At 32.6% G+C, this 27,909-nt stretch overlaps 3 protein-coding genes across 7 annotated transcripts; 1 reads left to right on the top strand and 2 right to left on the bottom strand.

Moving 5' to 3' along the window:
- The first annotated feature begins 927 nt into the window (after positions 1 to 927).
- On the top strand, positions 928 to 4,183 carry LOC113863631. The gene is made up of 2 exons (XM_027497275.1): positions 928 to 1,190; positions 3,878 to 4,183. Exons 1-2 carry the CDS (start codon positions 1,039 to 1,041, stop codon positions 3,951 to 3,953), a joined length of 228 nt encoding a protein of 75 aa, XP_027353076.1. The 5' UTR covers positions 928 to 1,038; the 3' UTR covers positions 3,954 to 4,183.
- Positions 4,184 to 12,632: 8,449 nt separating this feature from the next.
- LOC113862277 lies at positions 12,633 to 14,633 on the bottom strand. The gene is made up of 4 exons (XM_027495367.1): positions 14,308 to 14,633; positions 14,062 to 14,250; positions 13,817 to 14,000; positions 12,633 to 13,571 (listed from the first exon to the last, which is right to left on the bottom strand). Exons 1-4 carry the CDS (start codon positions 14,631 to 14,633, stop codon positions 12,633 to 12,635), a joined length of 1,638 nt encoding a protein of 545 aa, XP_027351168.1.
- Positions 14,634 to 21,890: 7,257 nt separating this feature from the next.
- LOC113861753 (teosinte glume architecture 1-like) lies at positions 21,891 to 25,266 on the bottom strand. 5 transcript variants are annotated; one of them, XM_027494769.1, is made up of 4 exons: positions 24,657 to 24,746; positions 23,780 to 24,519; positions 23,530 to 23,666; positions 21,891 to 22,746 (listed from the first exon to the last, which is right to left on the bottom strand). In XM_027494769.1, exons 2-4 carry the CDS (start codon positions 24,151 to 24,153, stop codon positions 22,160 to 22,162), a joined length of 1,098 nt encoding a protein of 365 aa, XP_027350570.1. In that variant the 5' UTR covers positions 24,154 to 24,519; positions 24,657 to 24,746; the 3' UTR covers positions 21,891 to 22,159. The 5 variants fall into 5 exon arrangements, with proteins under 5 accessions (XP_027350570.1, XP_027350573.1, XP_027350572.1 ...); XM_027494772.1 differs by having other exon boundaries at positions 21,897 to 22,746; positions 23,780 to 24,212; positions 24,657 to 25,266; XM_027494771.1 differs by having other exon boundaries at positions 21,939 to 22,746; positions 23,780 to 24,212; positions 24,702 to 24,972.
- Between the last annotated feature and the right edge of the window lie 2,643 nt (positions 25,267 to 27,909).

Below are 27,909 nucleotides of genomic sequence, written 5' to 3'. Positions count from 1 at the left end.
AATTTGTTACCCTGAAATAAGTCAAGTTAAACAAATCAAATTAACAACGCTAACAACTTTTATAATAAAATAATAATTTAATTACTAAAAATATGTAAATTTTCAATAATATTCAAACTATCAATAGAAAGAACACAAATTTAATCAATTTAAAAGGTAATTTAATAATTAGTTTCAATCAAATATTAAGATTTTTAGTGCAGCAAGTACAAACTCACCATATTTTTTATACAACTACTAATGTCAAAGAAAAAAATTAAAGTATATGTTTCTAAGTATTTTTAATAGTGCGTTTTAATTAAAATTAAAGTTTTATTTTAATAAATTATGAGAATATTAAATTTTATATATTATTAAAATAAAATTTTAATTTTGATTAAAAATAATACTAAAATACCTAAAAAATCATACTTCAATTTTATTTGAATCATAATTGTTACATTCAAATTTAAAAAATAAATAAGGTTTTTCAAACTTCATACTGCAATAAGGTTTTTTCTTTTAGCGTCATTTCTTAATTTTTTAATTTTCTTTTTAAAAAATGCAGTGAATAATGATGTAAATAGAATAAGCTTTCTCTTCATCCATTTTCAAAACTATTCTTTTCTCTTTTCCATCTCTACTTCCTCCATCTATCACCAAGTACTCGTGAAGGAAAACATTACCTTTTGCACCACTGTTTTCTTGTCATTTTTTTAAGTTAATTTTTGTAAATTAGTTTAATATTTTTATACCTTCTAAAAATTAAATTGTAAAAATAACAATGAAAGAGTAGTGCAAATAGTAAAAAAAGAAAGAATATGCAAATAGTCATTTCTTGGGAAGATTTTAGTAAAACTTTTTGAAAAATATAATAAAAGTTAAAGAAATTAAAGGTTTTTTTTTTTTCTCTCTTTCTATATATAAACAATTACGGATTAAAACTGGGCGGGGCGGGGCGACCCGCTTAGGATCCGTAATCGGAAGGAAACCCCCATTTGACAGTGGGAACAAGCTGAGTTGGATCATGGGAAGCCAAGCTAAGAGGAATTATCAAGCATGGGGTTAACCAATTTTGTGCTGACGGTGGCCGGTGTGAGCGCCGTTGTTCTTCTTCTGAGAAGTGATGTGAAGCAATCTGCGTCGATCTTCAGGCGCAACGTCAAACACATTCGCCACTGGCTCGAAGAAGAAACCGCCACTTCTTCCAAGTGAGTCCTCTTCTCTATCTATCTTCCTATCTGTGTGAAAGTTTTAGTCTTGGGTGTTGCAGCTACTTTGATTTTCACTGTTTATGGATTGAGCTATGCCACCCCCCCCCCCTTTTTAATTTTCTTTTAACTTTTGTTTTTGAGTTTTGTACATGTAGGAATGGGAAGGTGAGATATGGAGGAGGAAAATTGTTAATTATGAGATTGGACAGTGACTATTAATTAGAACATTTTAGGGGTTTTGATTTTCAGGTAAGCATGTTTGTTCGGTAGTGTAAACATATTTTGCTCTATATGTTCTTCAATGGAGGTTCATTTCGATGGTGCTTTTAATGTGTTAGCTATATACCACGTGCTTGGTTTAGACGTGCTCACTCAATTTTTTACTTTATAGTTCCTTGAGTTTCATTTTAAATAAAACTTAGGTGCTGTAAAATAGGTTTTTTTGTGTTGTTCTCCAATTAAAATTGAAGTTTCACTTCTGTAATTTTCATAATAAAGGTCCGCACAGACTCACGTTATTGGAGTTTTGTCCTTTGTTTTTTCTGGTTCTGATGGGTGTGAGAATATGAGAAAAAGAAACCCTTCGATTATGAGGCTTTAACTTTGTTCATAAGCATCTACGATCGGATATAGAAGCAACTATAAAAAATGTACTATGACTCCATTAGCTTACCAAGTATACCGCTGGCGTAGCAGCGTACTGCATACTTAGTAAAGTGGTATGCAATGTACCCATATTTTTACTGCATACAGAGAGCACTGCTAACCTAGTAACTTCATGCGAGGCACTTGTTTTATTGCGCAGAAATCCTTTTTATATGCATATGATAGAGCTTGTAACTAGTGTATATACCATGTGGCACTAGAAAATTTGTATTGCTAGATAGATTTATACAGCTGACGTTGTGCTGAAGATAGCTTGTTCTTTTTCTTTTTCTTATCTCTCCTCTCTGACTTGTGCGGTTGGTGTGAAGAATGCACATGATGTATTGTTTCACTTTATATTTATAAGGTAGTCATGTAAAAGGATGCAGGATGCCTTAGTCTTGTGATTGATATGCTGCTGAAGTTGTTTTGGGTGATATGAACGAATTTCAAGGTGTTAGTGTGACCCACTGACTGGAGGAATGCATTTGTTCATTTGGCCCAAAATTTAGAATTATTTCATGTTCTTAGTATTTCAAAAATGCAATATTAACGATGAAATATGGTGTTCATTTATTACTCTAATATTAAATCGAGATGAAAACATGAAATATCGAAATAGGACGATGAAAATGACAAAAGCTCTTCTATTTCCGATTTATGATGTTAGTTGTTGGCCACAGTTGTTTGAAGGTAGCTTTATCTTTTCAGTATGTTTCTGGAATGATCTCCCCTTTATCTATTGTAATCAAAGAAAGAGATATTATGAGCTTAATAAGGTGCCCCATTCCCTCATCATTAATTGATAGAGATTTAATAATGAATCACAAAATTTTGTGGAAGAATCCTGTAAGCCGTGCAACCTTTTCTGCTTTACTGAAAGGAAACTAAACAACTGCAGTTGGTTGGGTCAATCCATTTTTTTAGAAAAAAAATAGCCCATCCAAAATATTAACTAAACTTGGTTAGTCCTTCATTTAGATTTATTGGGTTGGTTGATGAATTAGTAGTATTAGGAGTACTATTTTCTGTATGATCTTCTAGTTCATTGAGTAAACCCTTAAAAAATGTATGCTTTGAACATTTTCTTCTCATAATGTGATGACTTTTGGTTGGAAATGGATTGCTTGTTCCTTTTTTTGAGTCTAATTGCACAATGCTGCATTTTGAATTCTTTCATTACATTTTTGTACGTAGTTACTTATTTATATAATTGGATACTTCCTTCCATTCCTTTCTAAATATAAAGCAAACCAGGAGAGATGAGGGATATAAAGCTTCACGATTACTTCTGTGGCAACTATTTATGATCAACTTTTAAACCAAGAATGTTTTAGTTCCTTTGACAAATTGTTTAACTTTTTAGGGGGCTAATACTAAATAATTATAATATTTAATGGGAATGAATGTTGCAAGATGTGCATGGGGATTAGGTTGGTTTAACACCAACCTATTGAAATCATGGTATAGTTATAAAGATAGAAGCTCTGTCGTAGTTATCCCACTTTTTGAATTACTTATGTCTTAATGCTTTGTAGAGAGGAGGGGATGAGAAAGGATAAATCGAAGGGGAATGGCTTGAATATAAAAGAGTTGCATTTCCTATGTTTGGATGATTGACAAGTGAAGATGAAAGAGAAAAAGGATTGTGTGTAAAATTTCAATATGATTGGCATGAAATTTTAAATGAAAACAATTTAGGGAATAAATGATAAATTGCAATTCTTTAATAAAAATTAAAGCTACCATTACTCATTAGCTCTCAATTTAAAGGGTATCAAAATATTCAATTGAGGAAGAATGATTCCCCTGAATTCCTTCCTCCCTCTCTAAATTTTTAAATTCCTAACCCAGGGGAGCTAATCATGAATTCTTGGATGGGACTCTTGGTTTGCCATGATTACGGTCTTTGAAAGTATCATTTGATTATGATTACTATGCATGTCTGTTCTATTTTGCTTTACTTCTGCCCCTCTCCCCAAATAGTATCATGCTTACTATTAAGTAGATTGTAATATAATTTTTTGCCTTCCTCTCAGAGCAATGGAGAAGTCTACTAAAGAACTGGAATCAAAGGTTCCTCCAAAAGAGATTCCTAAGGACAACAAACATTAATGTTTATGCAGGTGATGGGAATGTTTAGTGCGGCAATTTCGTTGTTTCTCTGTATTTCTCTCTCTGTCTTTGAATGGAATCATGTTTTTGTTTTTTACTAAAATGAATCCTCCATCCATGTCTGTTCATATAACTCACAAATATTGGTATACATATTTAGCAATAACATGACAGCTATGGTTATTCCACAATCGCAGTTTTTAGCGCATTTCCATGATTTGACTGCTAAGAAACTATTTGGCTGAAACCTTTCTTAAAATAAAAAATGTTATCGTTTGGTGTGCAATATTTTTGTCGATACTGTGTGGTGATTTATATTTGACCTGAAAGTTTACATCATATAAGGAAAATCCTTTTTCGGTGCATAGCCTAATTTACTTAATTTTTTCTTCTGTTTTTCTTTTGTTCTAGAGTGTGGTGGGGTGTGTATCACACGGATTTTCTTCTCTAGACAAGGAAAGGTTAAATTATTTTGTGGGCCTGTGTTCATTTTTTGAGGAAATTCAGATAGGTTTGTTATTTAAAATTTTTAATTTGGTCGTTATTATTTGTAAAAAATGTTAACTGGGTTCCCACGTGGCTGAAGCAGTAGAGTGGATTGAGGCCCAAATTGATTTTTATTGAAACCACAGGGACCCCTTTAAGAATTTTATAGTATTGGTACTGGGACCTATTGGATAAGGATTTAACCTACTTTAATCTTTATGAATCCAACGCCATCATTCTACCCGGATTTCTCTAAAAAGATAGCACTTTTTTATAAAATAAAATAAAATTATTTGTTGGCTCAAACGGAAGTGCCCATGCATCCTCACCAAAATAAATTAATAATTCAAGGATCATAGACTGAATTTGGATTAATAAAACATTACATAGAGAGATGAGACTTGTCTAAAGTTAACTATTTGCCTGTGATGAAATGTAAATTTTGACATATTGACATATTTAATGGGTTTAGGGCCTATGTATTAGTAATTCCTGCTTTAGGAGAAGTATTAGGATTGAGACTTTGATTTTCATTTATGCAATGAATGATTTATGTAATGCAAGGACATAGGGGAAAGCAAAAAGGCTGAGTTGGGGGTAGCAACTTACCTTATCGTGCACTCATATTCCACGTCAGTTGTGACTCGTTGGCATGGATTTGGTTTATGGAATTATGGTGCTTATTACATGGTACTTGTAAACTTGAAAGGGTATAATATAATTTTATAATATTTATTTATTTTTTGTTTTGTAATTTCCCAAATCTTTTCCGCGTGCTGTTTATGAGTGGGTTGAACTGGGTCTTACTCTGTTTAATGTAACTCGAGCGATATTTATTCTTAACATCATTAAAGAATTTTTAAAAGAATTTATAAAAAAAAAATAGCTTATGACTTTTATAAGTTATTTTTATTTTATTTTAACAAGTTTTTTAATTACCATTACTGGACACAGGGTATAACTTATTAAAATAATATATTTTCAACTTATTTTAATAAGTTTCATTGTTGAATTTATGGTATGAATCATAATTGAAAAATAATTTATTAAATAAACTCTTAAATAAGTTGGATATCCAAATGTATCTTTAAGTTGAGGTCTCATTTTCTTAAGTTTTTTCTTGAAGAATTGTTTAACCTTTGTTGCATAAATTTATGAAGTGTCTCGTTAGTTTAAACTATTGAGCGTGTGTGTGTGTGTGTGTGTGTTTATAATTGTGATAAATAACAATGCTCAATGAATGTTTTAAAATGAAGCTTATGCCTTAACGTCAAAATCAACACAAAATCAATCATGTACAATCAATATAGAGTTGCACTTTGTTATATTTTTACAATATTTTCTTTACTTGGTAAAACAATTCCTATTAAAAAATATATTTTTTATTTTAAAATATAAACAAATAATTTTTTATTTTGTAGATAAAAAGACTTGTAAGAATAAAAGGTAGAATGATTTAAAATTATCTTATAAAAGCACATATATTAATAAATTTAAAATATTGTTCTTAGAATAATTTATTTGTTAAAAAGTGTAAAGATTATTATTTTAAGTGTAAAACAAACAAGGCCTAATCATTCATAACTTTGACAAAATATAGTATTGCATTACTACATAATATATTTTTTCTCTTGGTGAGATCATTGTTGGTTAGTTAGTACCAATTGTCTACCACTAGGGCAAACTTCTAAGATTAAAAATGGGTTATTTGAATTATGAATTAATGTTACTGGAGCAACCGGCAACGACCTTCTGTTTAGCTCGAATTATATAGGTCACCTTTTGGATATTCCTGAATGAAAATATGCCTTCAATTATTGGTGTATTCTGATCCATACCTTTGGTCAATTCATTGATGGAACGGAACTGTTTTTTAGTTTAATGTTGATGTTGGACACATTAGTATGTGGCTTGATTATACTAATAATTGTATGTTGTGTTTAATTCATTATATAATGTGACAACTACTTGTACGAGTGTAAATATTTCACTTAAGCACCAAAACTGATTTTCTTTTTAATTAGCTGTAACTTTCAGATGCATAGGCTTAAATATAATTTTTCCATGCAAATTTAGTTCTCTTAATTTTAATTACTAGTACTTACCCTTTTCAATTTTTTTAAATTATTTAAATTTAGCTCTACCTCAAAACTTTATTCAATAATTAATAAAAGTATAGTAAAAATACTAAATCAAATACGATAAAAGTTTTTTTTATTTTCATTATATATATATATATATATATATATATATATTCTTTTAAATTTTGTATACATCAATAATATATTATTTATTACATGATTGTTATGTTTGTATTAATTATTAGATGAAATATTGAGATAAGAGACTTAATTTAAACAATTAAAAAACTAAAAAAATTATATATGAATAATTAAAATTACCCAAATCACGCAAAAGTTAAAGTATAAAAAGTAAAACAGCAATTAAAGGTCTTTTAAAAAAAAAAAGAGGTTTCAAGGTATTTCATGATATTGTCTCTCACTAAGTGCGAAATAAAGTCAAATAATAAAGTTCTCATTGTATATCGCTATTTGAGTATTATTTTTCATATTTAATTCTTTAAATTTATGTACGAATTACGATTATTATAAAATTTTAAATATTTTTTTTATACATTTACATGCATGGACAAAGGATCCTTGTAATTGAGATGGTTAAAGTTTTTTCTGAAATTTCCTAAGCATATGATTTAGATAAAATTATGATTTAATTGTTTATAAAATAAAATATCTCTATTTGATTTTGTTGGCCTAAACAAATTGAGCCTTCATTAAGGATATATTGAGAAGGAGAAAAAACGATAAAGGTAAGACGAAGAATGTAAGTAAAGAGTCAATTATGAGAAATTCTAACAAACTAAATACATGGCACGAAGAGAATAGTGTGAAAGATGTTCCAACTAGTCGAGTGGAGGGGTAATATGATAGGATGGATGAAGGGGGAAGGTAGGAAATATTTCAGGTAATTTGGGAGTGGCTGCTGCCACAGGGTGGAGAAATACCCCTTTCTCAATAGCTTTCTTGTTCTTATTGTTATCAATTTTCTATTTCGTGTGTAAATTGAGGATTAATTCTTAAGTTGGTTTATTAATCCAATTTTGCATTCAATTCCTATCAAGTTGGTATAAGAGCTCTTGATCCTAGGAGCGTCAGATAGTATCTACCAGAACGAAGAATCAGTTGAAGAGTGTCAAACGTTAGTTGGAGGGAATGCAAACTTCCATTCAAGAGGAGTTCTAGAGGCAAATTGATGATATGATGAGGGTAATGATAGAAAGGTTTGAGGTAGTTTATGATTGGGGCATTCCTAAATGGCTTGAAGGACAAAATCAAGGTAGAAGTAAGACTGAGGGACTTAGAGGACTTGAGCGTGATCATGGAGCTGGCATAGAAGGTTGAAGAAAAAAAAAATAGTGTGTTAGGAACTATCCTTTAGGTGAAGTGGACTGACTTCTATTAAGCAAAGTTGGCTAGTAAAGTTGGAGCCTAAGAAGCTATTAAGTAGAGTTGGCACAACGAACACTAGCACATCCCGGTGGGAGTCAAGTTAAAACCCAAGGGACCTATAATAACCCACACAACTCTTCTGCAACGAGTTTGCATCGCAGAGGCTTAGAGTTCAAGAGGTTGACGGAGAAGAAGAAAATGAGAAGAGACAGAGAGGACTGTGTTTTCGTTTTGACAACAAATTTACACTAGGCCACATTTGTCACAACAAGTAGCTCCATGTGATCTTGCTGGGAGAGGAGGATGAGGACCATGGCAAAAACTCGATGACCTTGGTGTGTAAAAATCGATTACTGGGCAATTGTCCCCGTTGTCAGAGTAATATTATGAAAAATAGAGTACCAAGTGTCGTATCCACAGGGACTGTTATTAGGAATTACTTCCTTAATTGCGCAATTGTTAATGAATATGAAAAATAAATTTTGTTGATAAAATTGCTAAAAATAGAAAAATAATAAATTAAAAGGAACAAATTTCTTATGATAATAAATTATAGAAAAGTAAGACTAAAGGTATTCAAGGGAAATAGGTGAATATCTAGACTGTAAATTTTCCTAAGTGTCCAAATAACTAAAATTCTTCTTCAACTATTTAGTTCTAAACCCTTATCGTTGCAAGAAATTCTGAATTAAACCAATACCTTTATCAAGGATAATGATTCCTAACCCTCGGTTGATCAATCAAAATCTCTTCCTTAATTAATACCCCTAGGTTGCATTAAGTTCATTATGAATTACATAATTAGAGTTCTTCCTAATACAGAAAACTTACGTCTTTCTATCTCTAGAAATATATTCAAGTCCTTTTAATTGAGCAATGTTAATTTCATGCAGAAATTTTACTCAAATTCAAACAAGAAAATAAGATGGAAGACAATTGATACTACTCAATTAAACCCAAGAGAAGAAAACATGAAATAGCATTAAGAAGAATTCCAGAAGTTTTGGTCACATAAGATTCATTATGTCTAGATACTCAAAGAAAAATTAGAACCTAAACATCTTGAAACTAAAATTACAAAAGAGATGAATTAAAGAACTTGATTCCATTCTCCAGCCATCACCAACTTTGTCTTTCCCCAGAACTGTCTCCCTTAGGTTTCTATGCCAAGTTCCCTTTTATATGAGTCGTCCAAGGGCTCATCTTTTCGCAGAAGTTTAAATTCTGACGCACGTTCAAAGTACAAGTCCATGTACACGGCCATGTACTTTGGCCGTGTACAACTCTGGTATCTAACAATTGCCCTTCATAGCTTTCTTGAAAAGTACACGCCCATGTACTTTGACTGTGTACATCTCTAGCCTCTAAGAATTTCCCTTCACAACTTTTCTAAGAAGTACACGCCCATGTACACAGCCATGTACTTTGATCGTGTACATCTCTGGTTTTGATGATGTACTTCAATTGACGCGACCAATTAGATATACGCTCATATACACGGGCGTGTACTTTTTTGTGTATATCTCTGTTTTGATTATGTGCTTAATTTATGCAACCAGTGAGATACACGTTCATGTACACGGCCATGTACTTGCCCGTTGCTTCAATTTCCAATATCTTTTAAGCTCTCACTTATTGATCCTTTTTCCTGAAATATGAATTAAATAGACTTAATAGTAAATTTTCTCAATGAATTGCTCAAAAATCTCAATTATCATTCATGAATTACAATGTAGGATCAAGTATAGAAAGCATTTATCAAATTCTCCCGAACTTGAAGGATTACTTATCTCCAAGCAAAGAAATGGGTTAAATTTACCTTTGACAACAAAGAATCAAATTCCTAAATTTTTATTATTGTTATTTTATTTTATTTTTTTCAAATTTTTAGAGGGACAATAATTCTTAAACATCAAATTGTGCCATCTTTTGCTCTCAACCTTTGTAACTTCAGACAGAACTGAATAACAACCTTTATGCCATTAGTTCTTAAAAATCACAGTCAAAACTTTGAATTCTTCCACAAGGTGTTATTTAATTTTCTTCACTTTGAGCCATGATCGACTAACAGGGTGCATCTTATGCTCCATCCCAATTAGCACAAGTTATTAATGGAAATTCCATCCCTTGCTTTCCACATCAGTACCTCAAACAATTTCAGGGTTCTAGAATGTGGTATCCGGACATTGCTTGCAATCCACATTCAACTAGATATGCTTTTATGGCATGTTCTTTTATTTTTTAGCAGAGCCCTAATTTTTTTTAGATATTAATTATTCTATTAATTGCATATATTCTTAAACATTTGGCATAGATTCAAGGTCCTCAAATCAGAAAAGTCTTATGATACTTTAATCGAGAAATAATTAAAAACATAATTCAAATAATCAATATAACTGCATATGATCTTTCTTTTTTTTTTTTTCAACGAAACATTTTATTTATATAAACTATCCAGGAATATCATCTCTAATGCAAAGGAAAAACTGGCTCAATATTTGCTCGAGAACAAAACAAAAATTCAGTTCAGACATTTATAAGTATCCACCCCACACTGTAAGATTTGCATTGTCCTCAATCAAATATAAGAACTAAAGTGCAAACTGAAACTTTCCTGAAAAACAATAGAAATAAGCAAAGAGTGGTGGGAGTCACAGCTAATCTGAGATTCAAATGAAGAAGAAACCTGACCAAAGTGAATTTATAGGGAAATCATCTCAGTTCAAAATGACAAAAGGAGAGGAACAATCAAAATAACGCAATAAAGAAACAAAAGCAATAAAGAAACAAGAGCAATTTAAATTCTAAAAATAACATAAGTAAAAGAAATCCAACAACTAAGACTATCCTAATTGCAGACTAAATTGATGCACTAGCATTATCTGATTCTTCATCATCTTTACTAAGAAAGTGGTCAGAAGGAGATGAGGTTCATGCTGGAGGCGAGTACGCTTATTCAAAGTATAAATAAATGAGCAAATAAATAACTAAATTAAAATAAACTAAACTTACCTAACCTAAATTATTCAATGTAATTCAACATTTAACATTGATCAATTGGATTTTTATAACCTTATTTCCTTTCATTCCTAACTCATTAATCCTCTTTTGTGCCTAATTAGTTTGAATTGAATCATTTTATGATGTTTGAATTTTATTTGGGCTTTATTTAATTTTTTCAGTATTTGGTAAATTCTGATACTGTTTTGGTTTCTGGAACATATCTTGAGTTGTAGAACTCATTTCATTGTGATTCTTGATTTGTAGGAAAGCTCAGAGAAAGGCGCACAATTCTTATGAAGAGCTCAGAAACCAATTCTGATGATAAGAAGCTGAAATTAGGCCTGAAAAAAGTCAAAACGCTGCAGTCGCGGATTCTGAGTAAGGTGCAGTATTTGGGTCATATCTCAGTCCACAGATATCCGATTAAGCCCATTCCAGTGGCGTTTTGAAGCTAACATCCAAGGCTACAATTGTCCTTTAGGCCACGAACCAAAAAGAGGCCATTTTCATAGCCCAAAAAATGGAACAAAGTGACGAACAGAATTTTTAAATTTTAAATTTTAATTTTTTTGGCTCGTCTTCTCTTCTCTTCTCTCTCTCTCTCTCTCTCTCTCTCTCTCTCTCTTAGCCCCTCTCACCTTTATGACTTGTTGTTTTCCTCCATTAATGGAGGATTAGATTTCCATCTAATTCAAAGATTAAAAGGGACGTGACACTCTTGAGGATTGGTCTCACATTAGCATAAATTCAATAACAAATTCGGTTTCATCTCTTCCTTATTTTCTCCTTTTGCTAATTATATTTTTGAATTGAAGTTATTCGTTTGGATTGATGATTATGCATCTGGTTGATTACGTATTATTCAATTGATGTATGTAATTCAGTTTTAAGAAACGTGAATTAGATTTTCAGGTTTGAGATCTAAGATTAATGGCATTGGTGAATTAAATTAACACAAATCGATTAGGTTCTAGAGGTTTCTGAATTTTGAGCGAATTGTATGTTAATCGAATGCATGAGAGTTCTCGTGTGAATGCTTAATTTGAATTGAGGTTTCATTCGAATTTAATGTTAATCACTAATTTGTTGTTGGATGCATCTTCTTGGAATCCGGTGATAGAGTGGTCGTAGTTCTTCTAAATTCTTGGATTAGAGTTTTTAATTATTTTTAACTTTTGATTCTAATTAGTTATTCTATAAATCAAACTCCCTCTAAAAAATTTTATAATCATATAACGTTATCATCGTTGGGAGACGACTTGGATTGCACCTCTTACTACATAATTTTTATGCAATTCAATTTTTATTAATTTGTCCGAGAGCGACACTCGCGATCAAACATGGAGGAGTTTAAACTCCTCATTTGCAAAAGTTTGCAATTGACCCCCTTGGTACAGTTTCAGCCTATGTCCATTCACCTTAAAATTTTCTTTTTCTGAATGAGTTAATTCAATTATCCCATAAGGAAATACCTTATGCACAATAAACGGTCCAAACCAAAGGGATTTGAGTTTACTTGGGAATAATTTGATGCGAGAGTTGTACAACAGTACTAAGTCACCTTTTTGAAATAATTTACCTCAATTTTTTTATCATGGTAGACCTTCAAATTTTCATCTGGTGGTTCATTAATGGATGGGTTGAGTTGCTTCTCTGATTTCTACTCCAAAACTTCGAAGTCTCTCTTTCTCCATAATGGCTTAGTGGCTTCTAAATGACACCACTACTCTCGAGTTAGCATGCTCATGTCATCTTTTCCTTCTTCATGAACTAAGCTCTTTTCCAATGGGTCCAACATCAAGAATTCTTGTGCACAATTAGAAATAAAGTCATCAATTACATTAAGGAAGAAACAAGAATCATCATGTTTTAAGGACTTTTTCATTACTTCAGAAATTTTGAAAGTGACTTTTTCATCCCTTACTCTCAAAATTAACTTTCTATCACTCACATCAATTATGGCTTTCGCAGTAGCTAAAAAGGGACGACCTAAGATCAAGGGGACTTCAGTATCCTCATCCATATCAAGAATCACAAAATCAACAGGAAAAATAAATTTGTCTATTTTTACAAGCACGTCTTCAATGATACTCCTAGGATATTTAACTGACCTATCAGCTAATTGAATACTCATCCTAGTTGGCCTAGGTTCTCCCAAACCTAATTTCTTAAAAACAGAATATGACATCAAATTGATGCTAGCACCTAGATCAGCTAAAGCCCTATCAACTATCAATCTACCAATGAGACAAGGAAGAGTAAAACTCCCTAGATTCTTCAATTTTTCAGGTATCTTGTTTTGCAAGATTGCTGAACATTCTTCAATTAGAGTTACCGTGGCCAACTCCTCCAGCTTCTTCTTGTTGGACAGTAGATTCTTCAGAAATTTTGCGTATTTGGGCATCTGTGCTAAAGCATCAACAAATGGTAAATTGATATGAAGCTGACGAAATAAGGATAGAAATTTACCAAATTGTTCATCATCCTTGTCCTTTTTCAATCTTGCTGGGTAGGGGAGTGAAGGTGTGAATTCTTTCACAGCAGGAGGTTCTTCCACAGTCTCCTCTTGACCTTTATCTTCCTCTTCAACTGCAGCTTTCTCTACTTCTTGTTTCCCCTTCTCTTGTAATGTTTTGTCACTCCTTAATGTTACTGCCTTGACCTACTCCTTAGGATTAGTCTCAGTATTGCTAGGCAAGCTCCCGTGGGGTCTTTCTGAGAGGAGTCTAGAAATTTGACCCAACTGATTCTCTAGATTATGGATAGAGGTTTGTTGATTTCTTAGTGCTGTCTCGGTGGATTGGAACTGAGATTCTGAAGTTTGAATAAATTTGGTCATCAACTCCTCAAGGTTTGACTTCTTTTCAGTTGGGGTGGTGGTGGATGTGAAGCTTGTTAAAATCCTACGAGTGTGTTGTTCTGCATTGGCTGTTGGTTGTTGTTCCATGGTGGATTTGCATAATTCCTCCAGCCCGGATTATTTATGCCATTATAATTTTGGTAAGGTGGTCTATTTCCTATCACATTGGCATGCTCTTCTTCAGTAGCTTGACACTCATGATTAGGGTGGCCTCCTCCACAAATATCACATCTCATTACCAGAGCAACTGACCGATAAACCATCAATTTTCTTCCCTAAGGCTTCAACTTACTTTGCCAAGGACGTTACTGCATCAAGACTATAGATCCCAGCAGATTTTGCAGGTTTAGATCGAGTGGAGCTCCATTGATAGTTGTTCATTGCCATTTCTTCAAACAGTTCTTGTGCAGCCCTTGGTGTTTTGCTATTCAAAGTGCCCCTAGCTGCAGCATCTATCATTTGTCTTGTGGTTGGGTTCAACCTATTGTAGAAGGTTCGAATCCCATGATGTGGGTACTTTCATAGCAACTCCTTAAACCTTTCCCACGTATCATATAAAGTCTCTGACTCCAGTTGGTAGAAGGAAGAGATATCATTCCGCATCTTGGCAGTTTTTGCGGGAAGGAAATATTTTGCTAAGAACTTTTCTGCCATGGCCTCCCATGAAGTGATAGATCCTCGCGGGAGAGAGTTCAACCACTGTTTTGCTCTGCTCCTGAGAGAGAATGGAAATAGCTTCAAGCGGATTGCATAATCAGTAGCTCCATTTATCTTGAATGTATCACAGATCTCCAGAAAATTAGCGATGTGAGCATTGGAGTCTTCATCTTGCAACCCATCAAATTGAACAAAATGTTGAACCATCTGAATGACATTGGACTTTATTTCAAAATTTTCCTGCACATCCGGACGGACAATGCTAGATTATGTCCTAGTTAATGATGGACGAGCATAATCGGACATGGTCCTTGGTTGCTCTTCATTATTTGTCATTCCTTCCATGTAGGTTTGTGCGTTTTCCCTCTGTACTAGCAGTCGCCTCTCTCTTTGAATTTTTCGCAAAGTTCTTTCTATCTTTGGGTCAAATTCAAATAGTTCTTCAAACAGTGCTATAGAACGGGTTCTGGTCATACACCAGAAAAATCAGGTCCTAAAAAGAATGAAAGCAAAATAGGAAAGTTAATTCAAAACTAAAGAAATAAAGAAAATTAGTAAATACGAAATCAAAGGAATCATAATTAATCAGTCCCCGACAACGGCGCCAAAAACTTGGTGTGTAAAAACTGATTACTGGGCAAGTGTCCCCGTTGTCAGAGTAATATTATGAAAAATAGAGTACCAAGTGTTGTATCCACAAGAATTGTTATTAAGAATTACTTCCTTAATTGCGCAATTGTTAATGAATATGAGAAATAAATTTTGTTGATAAAATTGCTAAAAATAGAAGAATAATAAATTAAAAGGAACATATTTCTTATGATAATAAATTATAGAAAAGTAAGACTAAAGGTATTCAAGGGAAATAGGCGAATATTTAGACTGTAAATCCTCTTAAGTGTCTAAATAACTGAAATTTTCCTTCAACTATTTAGTTCTAAACCCTTATCACTGCAAGAAATTCTGAATTAAATCAATATCTTTCTCAAGGATAATGATTCCTAACCCTCGGTTGATCAATCAGAATCTTTTCCTTAATTAATACCCTTAGGTTGCATTAAGTTCATTATGAATTCTATAATTAGAGTTATTCCTAATACAGAAAGCTTATGTCTTTCTATCTCTAGAAATACATTCAAGTCCTATTAATTGAGCAATGTTCATGCAGGAATTTTACTCAAATTCAAACAAGAAAATAAGATGGAAGACAATTGATACTACTCAATTAAACCCAAGAGAAGAAAACATGAAATACCATTAAGAAAAATTTCAGAAGGTTTGGTCACATAAGATTCATTACGTCTAAATACTCAAAGGAAAATTAGAACCTAAACATCTTGAAACTAAAATTACAAAAGAGATGAATTAAAGAACTTGATTCTATTCTCCAACCGTCACCGACTTCGTCCTTTTCCAGAACTGCCTCCCTTAGGTTTTTGTGCCAAGTTCCCTTTTATATGAGTCATCCAAGGGCTCATCTTCTCGCAGAAGTTTAAATTTTGACGCACGTTCAAAGTACACACCCATGTACACAACCATGTACTTTGGCCGTGTATATCTCTGGTATCTAACAATTGCCCTTCATAGCTTTCTTGAAAAGTATACACCCATGTATACGACCATGTATACGACCATGTACTTTGACGCGTACATCTCTGATTTTGATGATGCACTTCAATTGACGCGACCAGTTAGATACACGCTCATATACACGGGTGTGTACTTTCCCGTGTATATCTCTGTTTTGATTATGTGCTTGATTTATGCAACAAGTGAGATACACGTTCATGTACACGACCATGTACTTACCCGTTATCTCAGGTTCTTTTCTTGCTTCAATTCCCAATATCCTTTAAGCTCTCACTTCTTGATCATTTTTCTTGAAATATGAATAAAATAGACTTAATAATAAATTCTCTCAATGAATTGCTCAAAAATCTTAATTATCATTCATGAATTACAATGGAGGACCAAGTATAGAAAGCATTTATCAAAGGAAGAAGAAGCGAAAGAAGTGAACCTCTTGCTAAATATGACAGTATTGCAAGGATCACTTCGAAGAACTCATTAAAGTTATGGAGAACTATTTTGGAAAAGAAAGTTATTGTGATGGTGGATTTTGGGACATCTTCTAATTTTTTTGTCCTTGAGACTAGTGGAGGAACTAAAAATTCTGACAGAGGCTATGAGGGGATATTTTGTTGAAGGAGAAGATGGGCAGAAGTTAGGTAGTCAAGGTATTTGCAGGGGAGTGGTGTAGGAACTATCCAATGTAAAGGTGGTTTAGGATTTCTTCTTGTTCGACTTGGTTGCGGTAGATGTAATTTTGAGGTATTAATGGCTTAAAAGTTTAAGTAAGTTCAGTGCTAATCTGAGACAGCACTTAATTGAAGTACAAAAGGATGGGCAAGTTATTGAGATAAAGGGCAATGTAGAATTGTCTCAAACAGTGGCTTCATTAAAAGCTGTAAGGAAGGAGTTGAGGAGTGAGGGAGAGGCTTACTATGTGGAGTTGGGAATGATGAGTATAGGTTTACTGAAATACTCACTCATATGTCAAAAGCAGCTCCAGAAGTTATGAAGGAACTATTAAGGAAGTTTGGTGAACTGTTCAAGGAAGAGATATCCCTTACAGCAAAGAGGGAATGTGACAATGCTAACATTTTGAAAGAAGGAGAACCAATTCCTCACATTCGCCAGTATAGACATACACATTGCCACAAGGAAGAAATTGAAAATTTTGTGAAGGATATGTTGGCATCAGAATTGATCAGGCCAAGTATCAATCTATATTCTAGTCCGTTGATTTTAGTTAAAAAGAAATAAAATAGTAGCTAACATTTTTATGCAGATTATCGTGCTCTTAATAGCATAACAGTTCCAAACAAATTTCTCATTCCAATGGTCAAAGAATTATTGGATGATTTAGAAGGGGCAATGTTTTTTCCTAAGTTCGACCTTAAATTGGGCTACCATCAAATACATATGAACGAGGATGATATCTCAAAAATGGCCTTCCAAACACATGAAAGGCACTACAAGTATGTGGTGAAGTCATTCGGGTTAACAAATGCTCTTTCAACCTTTTAAGCCCTCATGAATCAGATTTTTAAATCATATTTACGTAAGTTCGTATTGGTATTTTTTAATGATATTCTAGTGTATAGTCCATATTACGCTTCATATATTGATTATTTGAGTGTAGTTCTTCAGTTATTGAGAAGTCAGGAGTTGTGGATTAATGGTAAGTGTAGTTCTGGAAAACACAGTTAGAGTATCTTGGGCATGTGATTTCTGTTGCTAGAATTTCTGTTGATCTAGCAAAGGTGTTTGCAATAATAAAAAAAAAGGTTGGTACCTAAAGATATTAGAAGTTTGAGGGGCTTCTTAGGCTTGACGGGGTACTACAGCCATTTTGTAAGGAAATATGGGGTTATTGCTAAACCTCTAACGCATCTATTAAAGAAAAATAGTTCAATTGGTCAGAGGAGACACAAACAACTTTCGAGCAACTGAAGTTGAAAATGGAGATTCTGCCGACCATAGTAATGTTGAAATTTGACCTGCCGTTTATGGTCAAAACTAATGCGTTGAGATATGGAATTGGGGCAATTTTAATGCAATATAGTCAACCTTTGGCTTTCATTAGTCAAGCCCTATCAGACAAAAATAAGGTGAAATTAGTATATGAGCGTGAATTGATGACAATTGTATTTGTTGTACAGAAATGGCTCCAATATTTGCTGAGTAATTATTTTATTATTAGGACTAATCAAAGGAGTTGAAGTTTCTATGGGAACAACAGGTATTGGCAGGGAGCAGTTGAAATGGATAACCAAGTTAATGAGTTTTGATTTTGAAATCCAATATAAACCTAGGTTAAAGAACAAAGCAATTGATGCTTTGTCCAGAATAATGAATTATAAGGTCATATTTAGGGTTACTAATTCTGATTTAGTGGAATCAGCTAAAGAAGTTTTGGTAGATGAGCTATTGAAGAGAATTATGCAGCAGGTAGTATTAAATCCAAGTTCCCACCCAAATTATTCAATTTCTCAAGGTTGTTTGTGGTATATACAGCAGTTGGTATTGTCCAAAAATTTTACTAGAATTCCATTTCTATTGACAAAATTTCACGCATCACCTTAAGGTGGCCATTCCTGGGTTACTAGAACTTACAAGAGATTGGCAATAGTTTTTATTGGAATAGAATGAAACAAGATGTAGAAAAGTTTATGGTTGCTTGTCAGGTTTGTAAGAAGATATTTCTATGGACTTTATTGGTGGACTTCTAAAAGCTAAGGAAGCTGACACCATTATGGTTGTGGTGGATAGATTAAGCAAGTATGCTCACTTCATTCCTCTACTTCATCCATACACAAATAAGGAGGTAGTGGCAGTGTTTGTGAAAAAAATTGTTCGTTTGCATGGGTCCCCTACTTCTATAGTTTGCTGTAGGGACAATATTCATTAATTCATTTTGGCAGGAGCTATTTCATTTCTTTAGCACTAAAATGAGATTCAGTTCTGCATACTACCCTCAAACTGATGGCTAGACAGAAGTGACTAACTGCACAATTGAAGCATACTTAAGGTGTTTTGTTAGTGACCATCCCTGTTAATGGATGAATGGCTACCTTAGGAGAGTTTTGGTTTAACTCATCATTCAATGCCTCCATAAAGATGAGTCTCTTCAAAGCATTATATGGCGATGATTCCCTTATAGTTATTCCTTAACTTCGGGACAATACTAGAGTTGTTAAGATGGACCAATTATTATAGTTAGGGACCTTATTATAGAGGAGCTCAAGCATAATTTAATTAAAGCACAGATGAGAATGAAGGATCAGACGGATAAGGGGAAGCAATAAGTGGAATTTCAGGTTGGAGACATGGTGTGTCTAAAGGCCTGACCATGTAAGTTGAAGTCATTGGAAAAAAGGGGTCAATAAAAAATTGAGCCTTAGATTTTATGGACCATTTAAGGTTGTGGAAAGAGTAGGAGCCATTGTTTATAAGCTATTGTTATTGAAATCATCTAGGTTGCATCCTGTTTTCATGTGTCTTAACTTAAAAAGCCCCACCCACTAGTCAAGCCAATCAAGCATTGTCACTATTTTTAACGAAGGAATTGGAATTACATGTTAAACCTGAAGAGGTGTTAGATGCATGAAAACTATTAAATGGCCGTTGGGAAGTTCTGATAAAATGGGTGGAATTACCTAAGGAAGATAGTACTTAGGAGGAATTTGACCTAATTCAGGCAATATTTTGAAATTTTCACCTTGAGAACAAGGTGCATCTAGATATTGTTGGGCTTAAGCAAATTGGGTCTCCGTTAAAAACATATCACAGAAGAAGAAATAACCATAAGAGTAAAATGGAGAATGTAAGTAAGGAGTCTGTTATGAAGAATTCTAACAAAATGAATACATTATACGAAGAGAATGGTGCAAAAGATGCGAGAATCATTGGACTAAAAGAGTAATAATGAAAACATAGACTAAAGAGAAAAGTAAAAAATATTTCAAGTAATTTAGAAGCTTCTTGTTGTTATTAATTTTTTATTTCATATCTAAATTAAAGATTAATTCCTAAGTTGATTTATTAATCTAATTTTACATTCAGTTCCTATGAGACTTCATCGCCCATTTACATGCGATCATACAGTTTTACGTATTGGGAAAAAAAGTATGAATTTACTATTATCTTGTTTCTTTGCGGCTATTGTGAGGTGGCAAGTGAAGTGCAAGATATTTGTTAATCTATATAAAAGAAGTTAACATAAGTTCATGGCATTTCTATAAGAGAGTATGTTAATCCAATCAAATTGATTTAAGTATGCAAAAAAAGAAACGTAAACTCTTTTATTTTCATTTCCCTTTTTGTGTTCACTCTTACCCTCTGAATAGAGAACCTAACGTTGTTTCGAAGAGAGAGAAATAGAGGATGACAACTAGTCTCTTTCATATTTTAACCTTGTACGAAAGAAAGAGTATAACATAATCTACTTTTAAAGTGAATCATGGTATCTTCTCCCTCTTGGACAACTACTAAATAATTATTCTACATTGCTGAAAACTACAAGTGTCAATGCAGATCCTGCTTCCGGCAACAATGATATTGCAGGCCATATTTCAAGCAAACTGAAGCATTACAGTCCGACAAGCATGACATTGAAAGATTTCAAATCAACAATTTTCTAGCTCTTGGGTCCTTGTCCTAACTTGCACAATGCACATCCCATTTTCAAGCCTCATCATGAAAAGAAAAGAAAAAAAAAAAAAAACATGTTGTGAAAATATTTTAAGGACAAGTTTGAATTGGCGTTGAGAGCTGTAATTTTAATTTTACAAAAGTTACAAAAATTGAAATACGTTAAATGACATCAATAAATTTTCAATTCTAACAAAATTGATTTCAATTGTTCTACAGCCAGGCTCTAAGTAACTTCGAAGAATAAGGTGGAATGATTCAGAGGCACTTTAGAGGGGACAAAGCCTTGGAATTATTTTCCAATTTCAAACCACAATTGTTATTGGATATACACTGTTATCACCAACTTTTCCTCTTATCTCGTCATATTATGGGGGAAAAGGCTATCTGAATGGGCATTTGGTTCTATTTCTTTCTAAAAGTGGACACCATTTGCCACCTTTCATCCACCCAAAACTACAAAAGAAAAAGGTGTTGACCCTACTTGGTTGATTTTATCATCCATATTACTTCACTTATCAGTAATTGTAACTAACTAAGGTTTAAATAAATACTATTTCATGGGTTTCCTCTCGTATATCTCAAGCATCTTGTAACATATTAATTTCTTCCCCAAAAGATCTCTTGATTATGTTTTAACATATTAAAGGTAGGTAGGTAACTATCCTGCTTAAGTCAAACTCTAATTATTAAATCGACTTAAACTAAGTCTAATTTGATGATAAGAAAAACAAAAGGTTAAATTAATTTATAAATTCCTAAACTATCTCAGGAATTTTAAATAAGTTTCTATGCTTTCAAATTTATAAACATGTCACTAAGTTTTTAAGATATATTTTATTTAAGTTCCTAGCCATATTATTATTAGAGTTCGTAAAGTATAAAGACATAATTAAAAATTTCCAAATATTTAAAAGACTCACTAAATGATTAAACTAATGTCCTAACTTTTGAACTATTTAACATTTTTTAAATTAGGTTTCCTGTCCTGAGCATAACCCTCGCGAGAGAATCCAGTTAAAAATAATTTAAAAGTTTAAAGACATAATTACAATTTTTAAAGCACAAAATCTTATTTAAAATTTTTCAAATGATTAAAAAATCTACAGATTAATATAACCAAAAAAAATGACAGTTCAATAAAAAGAAATGAGAAGTGCAATCACAACGGTAACAATATAGTCCTGTGTTCTATTAGGAGGGCTTATCTATCACGGGCCATTTATTACTGTCCATAACCAAAATCTCAATAAAACTAAAACTAAAAGTCTTTCATTAAAGAAAATAATTCTTGGGCTGTTCAAATTGATCTCATGACAACTGAGAGGACATAGTTAATGGCATACAATCCATTTTATCCTCCGAAGCAAAATAAAATGTGCTACCACAATTTGAATGGACAGGAACAAAGGTGTCACATACTCAAAGCTTGAACAAGTCTAAGCTTAATTATTGGAGTACACACAAAAGTTTTTTTGAATCCATGAAATTCCCAACAAAGACAACCACTTGGCTACCTACTCCCAGAAAGAGGGAAATGTTAGTGAGTCCTCATTTTCAACCAATCCATCAGGCCCCATTTGAAGCATTCCACTGCGATGAAGGGTGGTTGTGTTTGCATCAAGGACCAATACTTGACCACTAGGCTTATCTTTTGGCCTTTCTAAGCAGGCATACTGATTCTGCGCAGCCACTGGTGGAGATTGTGTTGGACAGGTGATGCTGGATTGCACCATACTCAACTCTGGACTTTGTGATTGAAGTGTTGACAGAAGATAGAGAGCACAACCTGAGTCAAAAGATCCAGGTTTTCCATCAGAAGAGAGCTTCCGGCTGCTCTTTCCACCTGCTGATGGGGCAATGGCGCCACGAATAGGCGGACAGATTGGAGTTCCATGCATTGCTTCATTGCCATTCACTACTTTAGGGTCATTTTCTAGCCAAAGAGGATGTCCCTTGTCCTGCCTATGCTTGTCGATTCTGTATAATAGCCGAGGAGGATCATAATCCGATTCAGCTCCAGTTTTGGCTGTGGCAGGCCACATATTTCTCATAATAGGGTTCGCATATGTTTGAGGGCTACCAAATTGCAGGATTCTGGGTCCTAGATTGTAAAAAGGAAGACAGTGTCAAAGTTCATACTAGTTGCACTTGTGTAAGACATGAAATAATCACTAGTAAAAAGAGATTTTAGCGGTAATCCTTAGCAAAGATCATGCTGAAAATGATTTATTTAGCCATTGAAAGGTTATGTATCCACTATTTATCATGGTAGAATTTTCAAGAGTTACTTCCTTGTCTTATGAAAAGTAGAGCAGTTAACATTTATTTCCCAAAAATAGCATACTAAGTATTTAGGGAAAAGTGTGGGTGTGTATCCCATCCTTGATGTGGATTAAAGGAGCAATTGTTCTAGATAGTAGTCATAATATAAGGTCACCTAAGGTCCAGTAAATAACTAAATAAGGGATTCTGCACTTGTATCAAGGGTGCCAAGAAATAGAAATCCTCTTTCTCTTCCTCCAACAGACTGAACCTGCAGTTGAATTCCAAGGGAGCCATGTATGACCAAAATTTCATACTGCTAGACTAAGTCTCTTGTAAAGGTCAAAACAGACAATCACTGGCTTTATCATGACACAACCAATTCACAGAACTCGGCTCATTATAAAAATTTGAAATGACTTTCAGCAAAGTTCTAATTCTAATGCCAAAGAGCTTTCTATCACTAACCAGCTTAAAAATAAAGGACCTATTGTTTGGTGGTGAGATTTAATCCTACCATATCTTCTTCCTGGTCCTACTTTTCATTTCATATCAATCTCCACAATTACAAAATTGAGATCCAGCTAAACATCAATATACAAAAAACCATCTTAACACAAACCTTTGTAATTGTACATGAATTTCTCAGCAGCCATGAAAAGAGAGGGTGGCTGAGGTTTCCTCCTACGCCTATTATGCCCATCAAGACGTTTCCTGCAACTCCTCTTAACCTCATCAAACTCCCCAAGTGAATGGAACCTACAACAATTGGCACCATTCCATGTTACAAAAGCAACCTCAAAACACATCTACACCAACATAATTGAAGAAATTTCAAACCTCCAACACCCACATAAGCACTCAATTCATACCTGCTGCATTGCTGGCAGAACCGCTGTTGCTTCCCCCCTACCAACACAACGGGGGTTTTGGAGTGCTTTTCACACACCCTATGGCGCCTATGATACTCTCTGCAATCCCTGAGGTCAGAATTGCATCCATCAACAGAACAACACATGTTCTGTGATCCATTTTGAAGGCGTGATCTTTTTGATGACCCAGATGGAGATGACACAGTTTTTGAGTCTTTTGGGTCCTTCGGAGTATCCGGTGCTGATTTTTCCTCAGAAATCTCACCAAGCCTCAAATCCACTGAAGTTGCTTCATTCTTCTGACCATCCAAGGCACCGTTAGCTAGCTCTAACCCACATGGATCCCAAGCAAACTCTTTCCAGTCCCAATCCATGCTCAATAGTTGCTCCCACCACACTTTGTTTGCTTTATGTCCTTCTTAAGATGCTAAACCTGCAAGACACTCACACAGGAATCAGAACCTGAATCCCCCTTATGTTATCACCACAAGCTGAAGACTTTGACTTGGGAACCAAAATAGGATAAAGGGGTCAATAAAACGAGAGAAATCAGAATTGGGTTCTCAGAGGAAGCCAAGAGAATAAATACCCAGTTTCCAAAATTTTAAATTGAATCAATAAGAGGCATCCAAAAGATGAATAAATAAATTTAAAGATTGAAATAAAAAAAAGGCGGATATTGGAAGATATTCTGATAGACCACAAATATGAATGTCACCTCAAACTCAAAGCAACTTGGCCTTCAAAGGGAGTTGAAAAGAAATTAATGTCAATTTAAGCACTTTGTTGTTTTCTGAAATAGACAATAATAATAATAACACAAGTTTTCATTTTTCACAATAAGAGAGAGAGAGAGAGAGAGAGAAACCAACTTCACCTAACAGACATAGCCTTCTAAAACTTAAATCTCCTAAATTCTCACAGCTGCAGATGAACCTCCAAGAAAATGGGTAAAGATGCAAGTTCCATGTTATGTTTGAGTTAGGATTTGGAATGAAAAAGTAGCTCACCTACTCTAATTCAGTGAGTTCCAGTGGCGGAGTAAGAGGCAGAACCTGGATCAATAGGAAGCTAGTACCTTTACTCAACAAAAATTATGGAAAACAATGAGATCTTTTTTCTTTTTTTCTTTTTTCTTTAATTTTCCCGTTGTTTTCTTTCTGGTGACCCCTCTCACACACTGTCTCTCTCTTTCACTGCTTTGGTTCTGATTGATTTTCTTTTTTTGATAATTCTTGGTTAAAGTAATGCCACGTCACAAACAAAAAATGGCACAAATAATGCAAATAGAATATATAGTGTTAGTGGCCAAATGGAAATGGTAGAGAATGGAGAAAGTGACTGCAACTTTGGACTGTACATGCTACTTTCCAGACAATTAACAATATTATTGAACGACAAAAGAGGATAAAAAAAACACACACACACACACACACACACAGAGAGAGAGAGAGAGAGTCTTAGCGAGATGTTACTATGCCTTTGTGCAAGGTAAAATTGCACTTAACCAGCCTTTCACTGGTGAGGAAAGTATTATAATTAAACAAACAATGTTTGAGTTAATTGGAAATGATAAGTATATATTCTCCATACTTTAAGGATTGGTTAATTGGTATTACCTTTTGGATTTGGTGCCAGTTTAAGATGACGAATTAACGTTGATTCTTTACTTTTCTCTTAGTTGACCTCTCTAAAAGTTTCTTTAACAAAATGAAACATGGCAAATAAAATCAGATAAATATGAAGATTCGTGGTAAGAATAAAAATTAAAAAAATTCTGAAAATAATATTAATTTTTTTTTGGTAATTCTTAATATATGTTAATTACAATTTTAATATTTTTTATTTATTAATTTTTTAATTAATATCTTTAACAAAACTCGTAAAATTAATAACATAATTGTATATTGTATTAGTCTTGGTTGTTTTAATTTCAAATTTATTAATATTAGACTTTAAAATTCATACTAAGTAATTAATAATAATAAGTTGATTTTTTTATTTCAGTTTTACCTTTAAATATTTAAAATTAATTTTAAAGTCTATAGTTAATAAAAACTGTTTTAATTTTTAAAATTTTGATATATGGGTTGGGTTTGTTAGTTGAAGTTGTTGGGATAAACAAATGGTATAAATTAATGCTAGTTATTTTACTTAGTTCCAACTTCCAAATCGACAAATGGTATATACCCTCTTAAAATGAAAATAAATAAGTCATAGTTGGAGGGAAAAGACAAATCCCAGAGTGAGTTATATATTATATATATTGAATTTACCGAAACCGAAAAAAAGGTAAATAAATTTCATCAAACACTGTGCTGTGAGGGTGACCTATTTAACTTCACCAATTTTTTTTTCAAATATTAATTTTTAAACCTAATTTAATTAATTATTAATATTCAAAATTTATTAAAAATAGTTATTATTATTAAATACTTAAATTTCATTTTAAAAATTAAGATTAATAAAAATGACTATTTTTTATTAGAAAAAACTTAATTGTGCTTGTATCTATCACCTCTTAAGTCCTAAATTACATATGATATATCTCATAAATGTATTAATTTATTTAAAAATAATAATTAAGTCAAAAAAAATATATTTTTATTTAAAAAATAGCCTATATTAATGAATTCAATGATTATAATATTCTTAAGGTTTGATTGATATGTTAGTTTCTCAACTTTCATATTATTTAATTTTTATTGCATAATTTTATTTATTTATTAATTATGATTAGCTTAATAAGTTATTTTTTAATTATTAATAATATTCACTTATACATATCAGATAATTGTATTTGGCAAATACACATTTCACTTGTAAGATTATTACATATTTATAAAATGACTTACAATTGATTTAGATATATCTAATTTTCTTTTTTATGAATATAATTGTAGCTTGAATAAAAGAGATGATTGAACCTTTAACAATGAGAGTTTGAAGTGAAATACACAACTTTTGAGAGAAATAACCTCTTTCTTCTCTTTCAACCTCATCACACTTCTATTCCTTTCTTTTCTCATTTTTTTTCTACATCATCGAAAATGGAAGCCTTGCTACAATTTTTTTCTTTTAGTACTTTTTTCACGTCTCAATATTACTAAACTTTTTCCTACTTTACTTACATTAAAATTTTAGCTGATAATTTCTTCTCCAATGATAACCACTTCTTGCTTAGGTCCAATCTCAACTTCCTACTCTCCTTATTAATGTAGCTCCCTCATATTACTCTCCTTGCTAATGCTAGTTTCCTCATATTTAGATCCTTATTCTAGCTTATTTAATAACAAAATTTGAAGTGATTTGTTTCAACACGACGTTTAAGGTAGAGAGTTATCATGGTTGTTAAATAATGATAGAGATGAAAATAGCAAACAAGAGGAGAAGAACAAGAAAGTGAGTGATTTAAGAGATAATAAAAAACTAGAGATAAGACAAGAATTTGCAAATCTTCATAAAGGAGTTGGAGGTAAGTCATTGTGATGTGACAATGTTATTCTTTTTAGTGAGTTTCTTGTCTACAATTTATGAATGAATGATTCTTTATTTTCTCATAATACTTTCACTCTAACGAAGAAAATGCTATAGTTTAGTCTAAATTTTTCAATAGTATTCTTGTTTCATCGAAGACACATTTCTTTTTCTAATTTTTCTTGATTTTGAACTGATATTAATTTTGAAAGAAAAGGTTTCAATTTTGGAACATAATTTAATATTACTCAAAAATAACTTAAACACATTAGCTAATCTTTGTGTCATTTTATTAAAATTAATTAACTCTCTAATTCTTATAATTAGACACTTTAGCACAATTATAATCTATGTTAGCACTCAATTAAAAATTAGATGATAGCTTAACAAATAAATAAAATTTGCTTCATGAAAATAAAAAAAACTAAAATCGTGCAATTGAAAATTAGGAAACTAAAATTGAATAAATATATGTTAAAAAATTAAAAGTGCAATTGAACTTATTCATAATGCTCTTTTACATTTGTATTCAAGTTTTCATTTTAATTTTGGAGAAGGATTTGAAAAAATTAAAATAAAAAGATATTTTATGAAAAATTGCTTTTTTAAATTTTTAATAAAATAATATTTTTGTTAAAATTTATATTTAATCT

Source organism: Abrus precatorius, unplaced genomic scaffold (assembly GCF_003935025.1).
Source record: "Abrus precatorius isolate BTA unplaced genomic scaffold, Abrus_2018 Scaffold3, whole genome shotgun sequence".
Taxonomy (NCBI): domain Eukaryota; kingdom Viridiplantae; phylum Streptophyta; class Magnoliopsida; order Fabales; family Fabaceae; genus Abrus; species Abrus precatorius.
Note: the sequence above shows the minus strand (reverse complement) of the source record. Positions and strands in the feature narration are given on the sequence as shown.

Bases quoted from the DNA above. Each gene is read 5' to 3' on its own strand.
- LOC113861753 (XM_027494772.1), bottom strand. From the start codon at position 24,153: ATGGATTGGGACTGGAAAGAGTTTGCTTGGGATCCATGTGGGTTAGAG. The intron at 23,667-23,779 runs GTATGAATTGAG...CAATTGTTGTAG, and splicing joins TTCTGCCAGCAATGCAGCAG to GTTCCATTCACTTGGGGAGT. The intron at 22,747-23,529 runs GTTTGTGTTAAG...TTTACAATCTAG, and splicing joins ATTCATGTACAATTACAAAG to GACCCAGAATCCTGCAATTT.
- LOC113863631 (XM_027497275.1), top strand. From the start codon at position 1,039: ATGGGGTTAACCAATTTTGTGCTGACGGTGGCCGGTGTGAGCGCCGTT. The intron at 1,191-3,877 runs GTGAGTCCTCTT...CCTTCCTCTCAG, and splicing joins GAAACCGCCACTTCTTCCAA to AGCAATGGAGAAGTCTACTA.
- LOC113862277 (XM_027495367.1), bottom strand. From the start codon at position 14,633: ATGGTTCAACATTTTGTTCAATTTGATGGGTTGCAAGATGAAGACTCC. The intron at 14,251-14,307 runs GTTTAAGGAGTT...CTTCTACAATAG, and splicing joins TTATATGATACGTGGGAAAG to GTTGAACCCAACCACAAGAC. The intron at 13,572-13,816 runs GTAGGATTTTAA...CCTAAGGAGTAG, and splicing joins CAATGCAGAACAACACACTC to GTCAAGGCAGTAACATTAAG.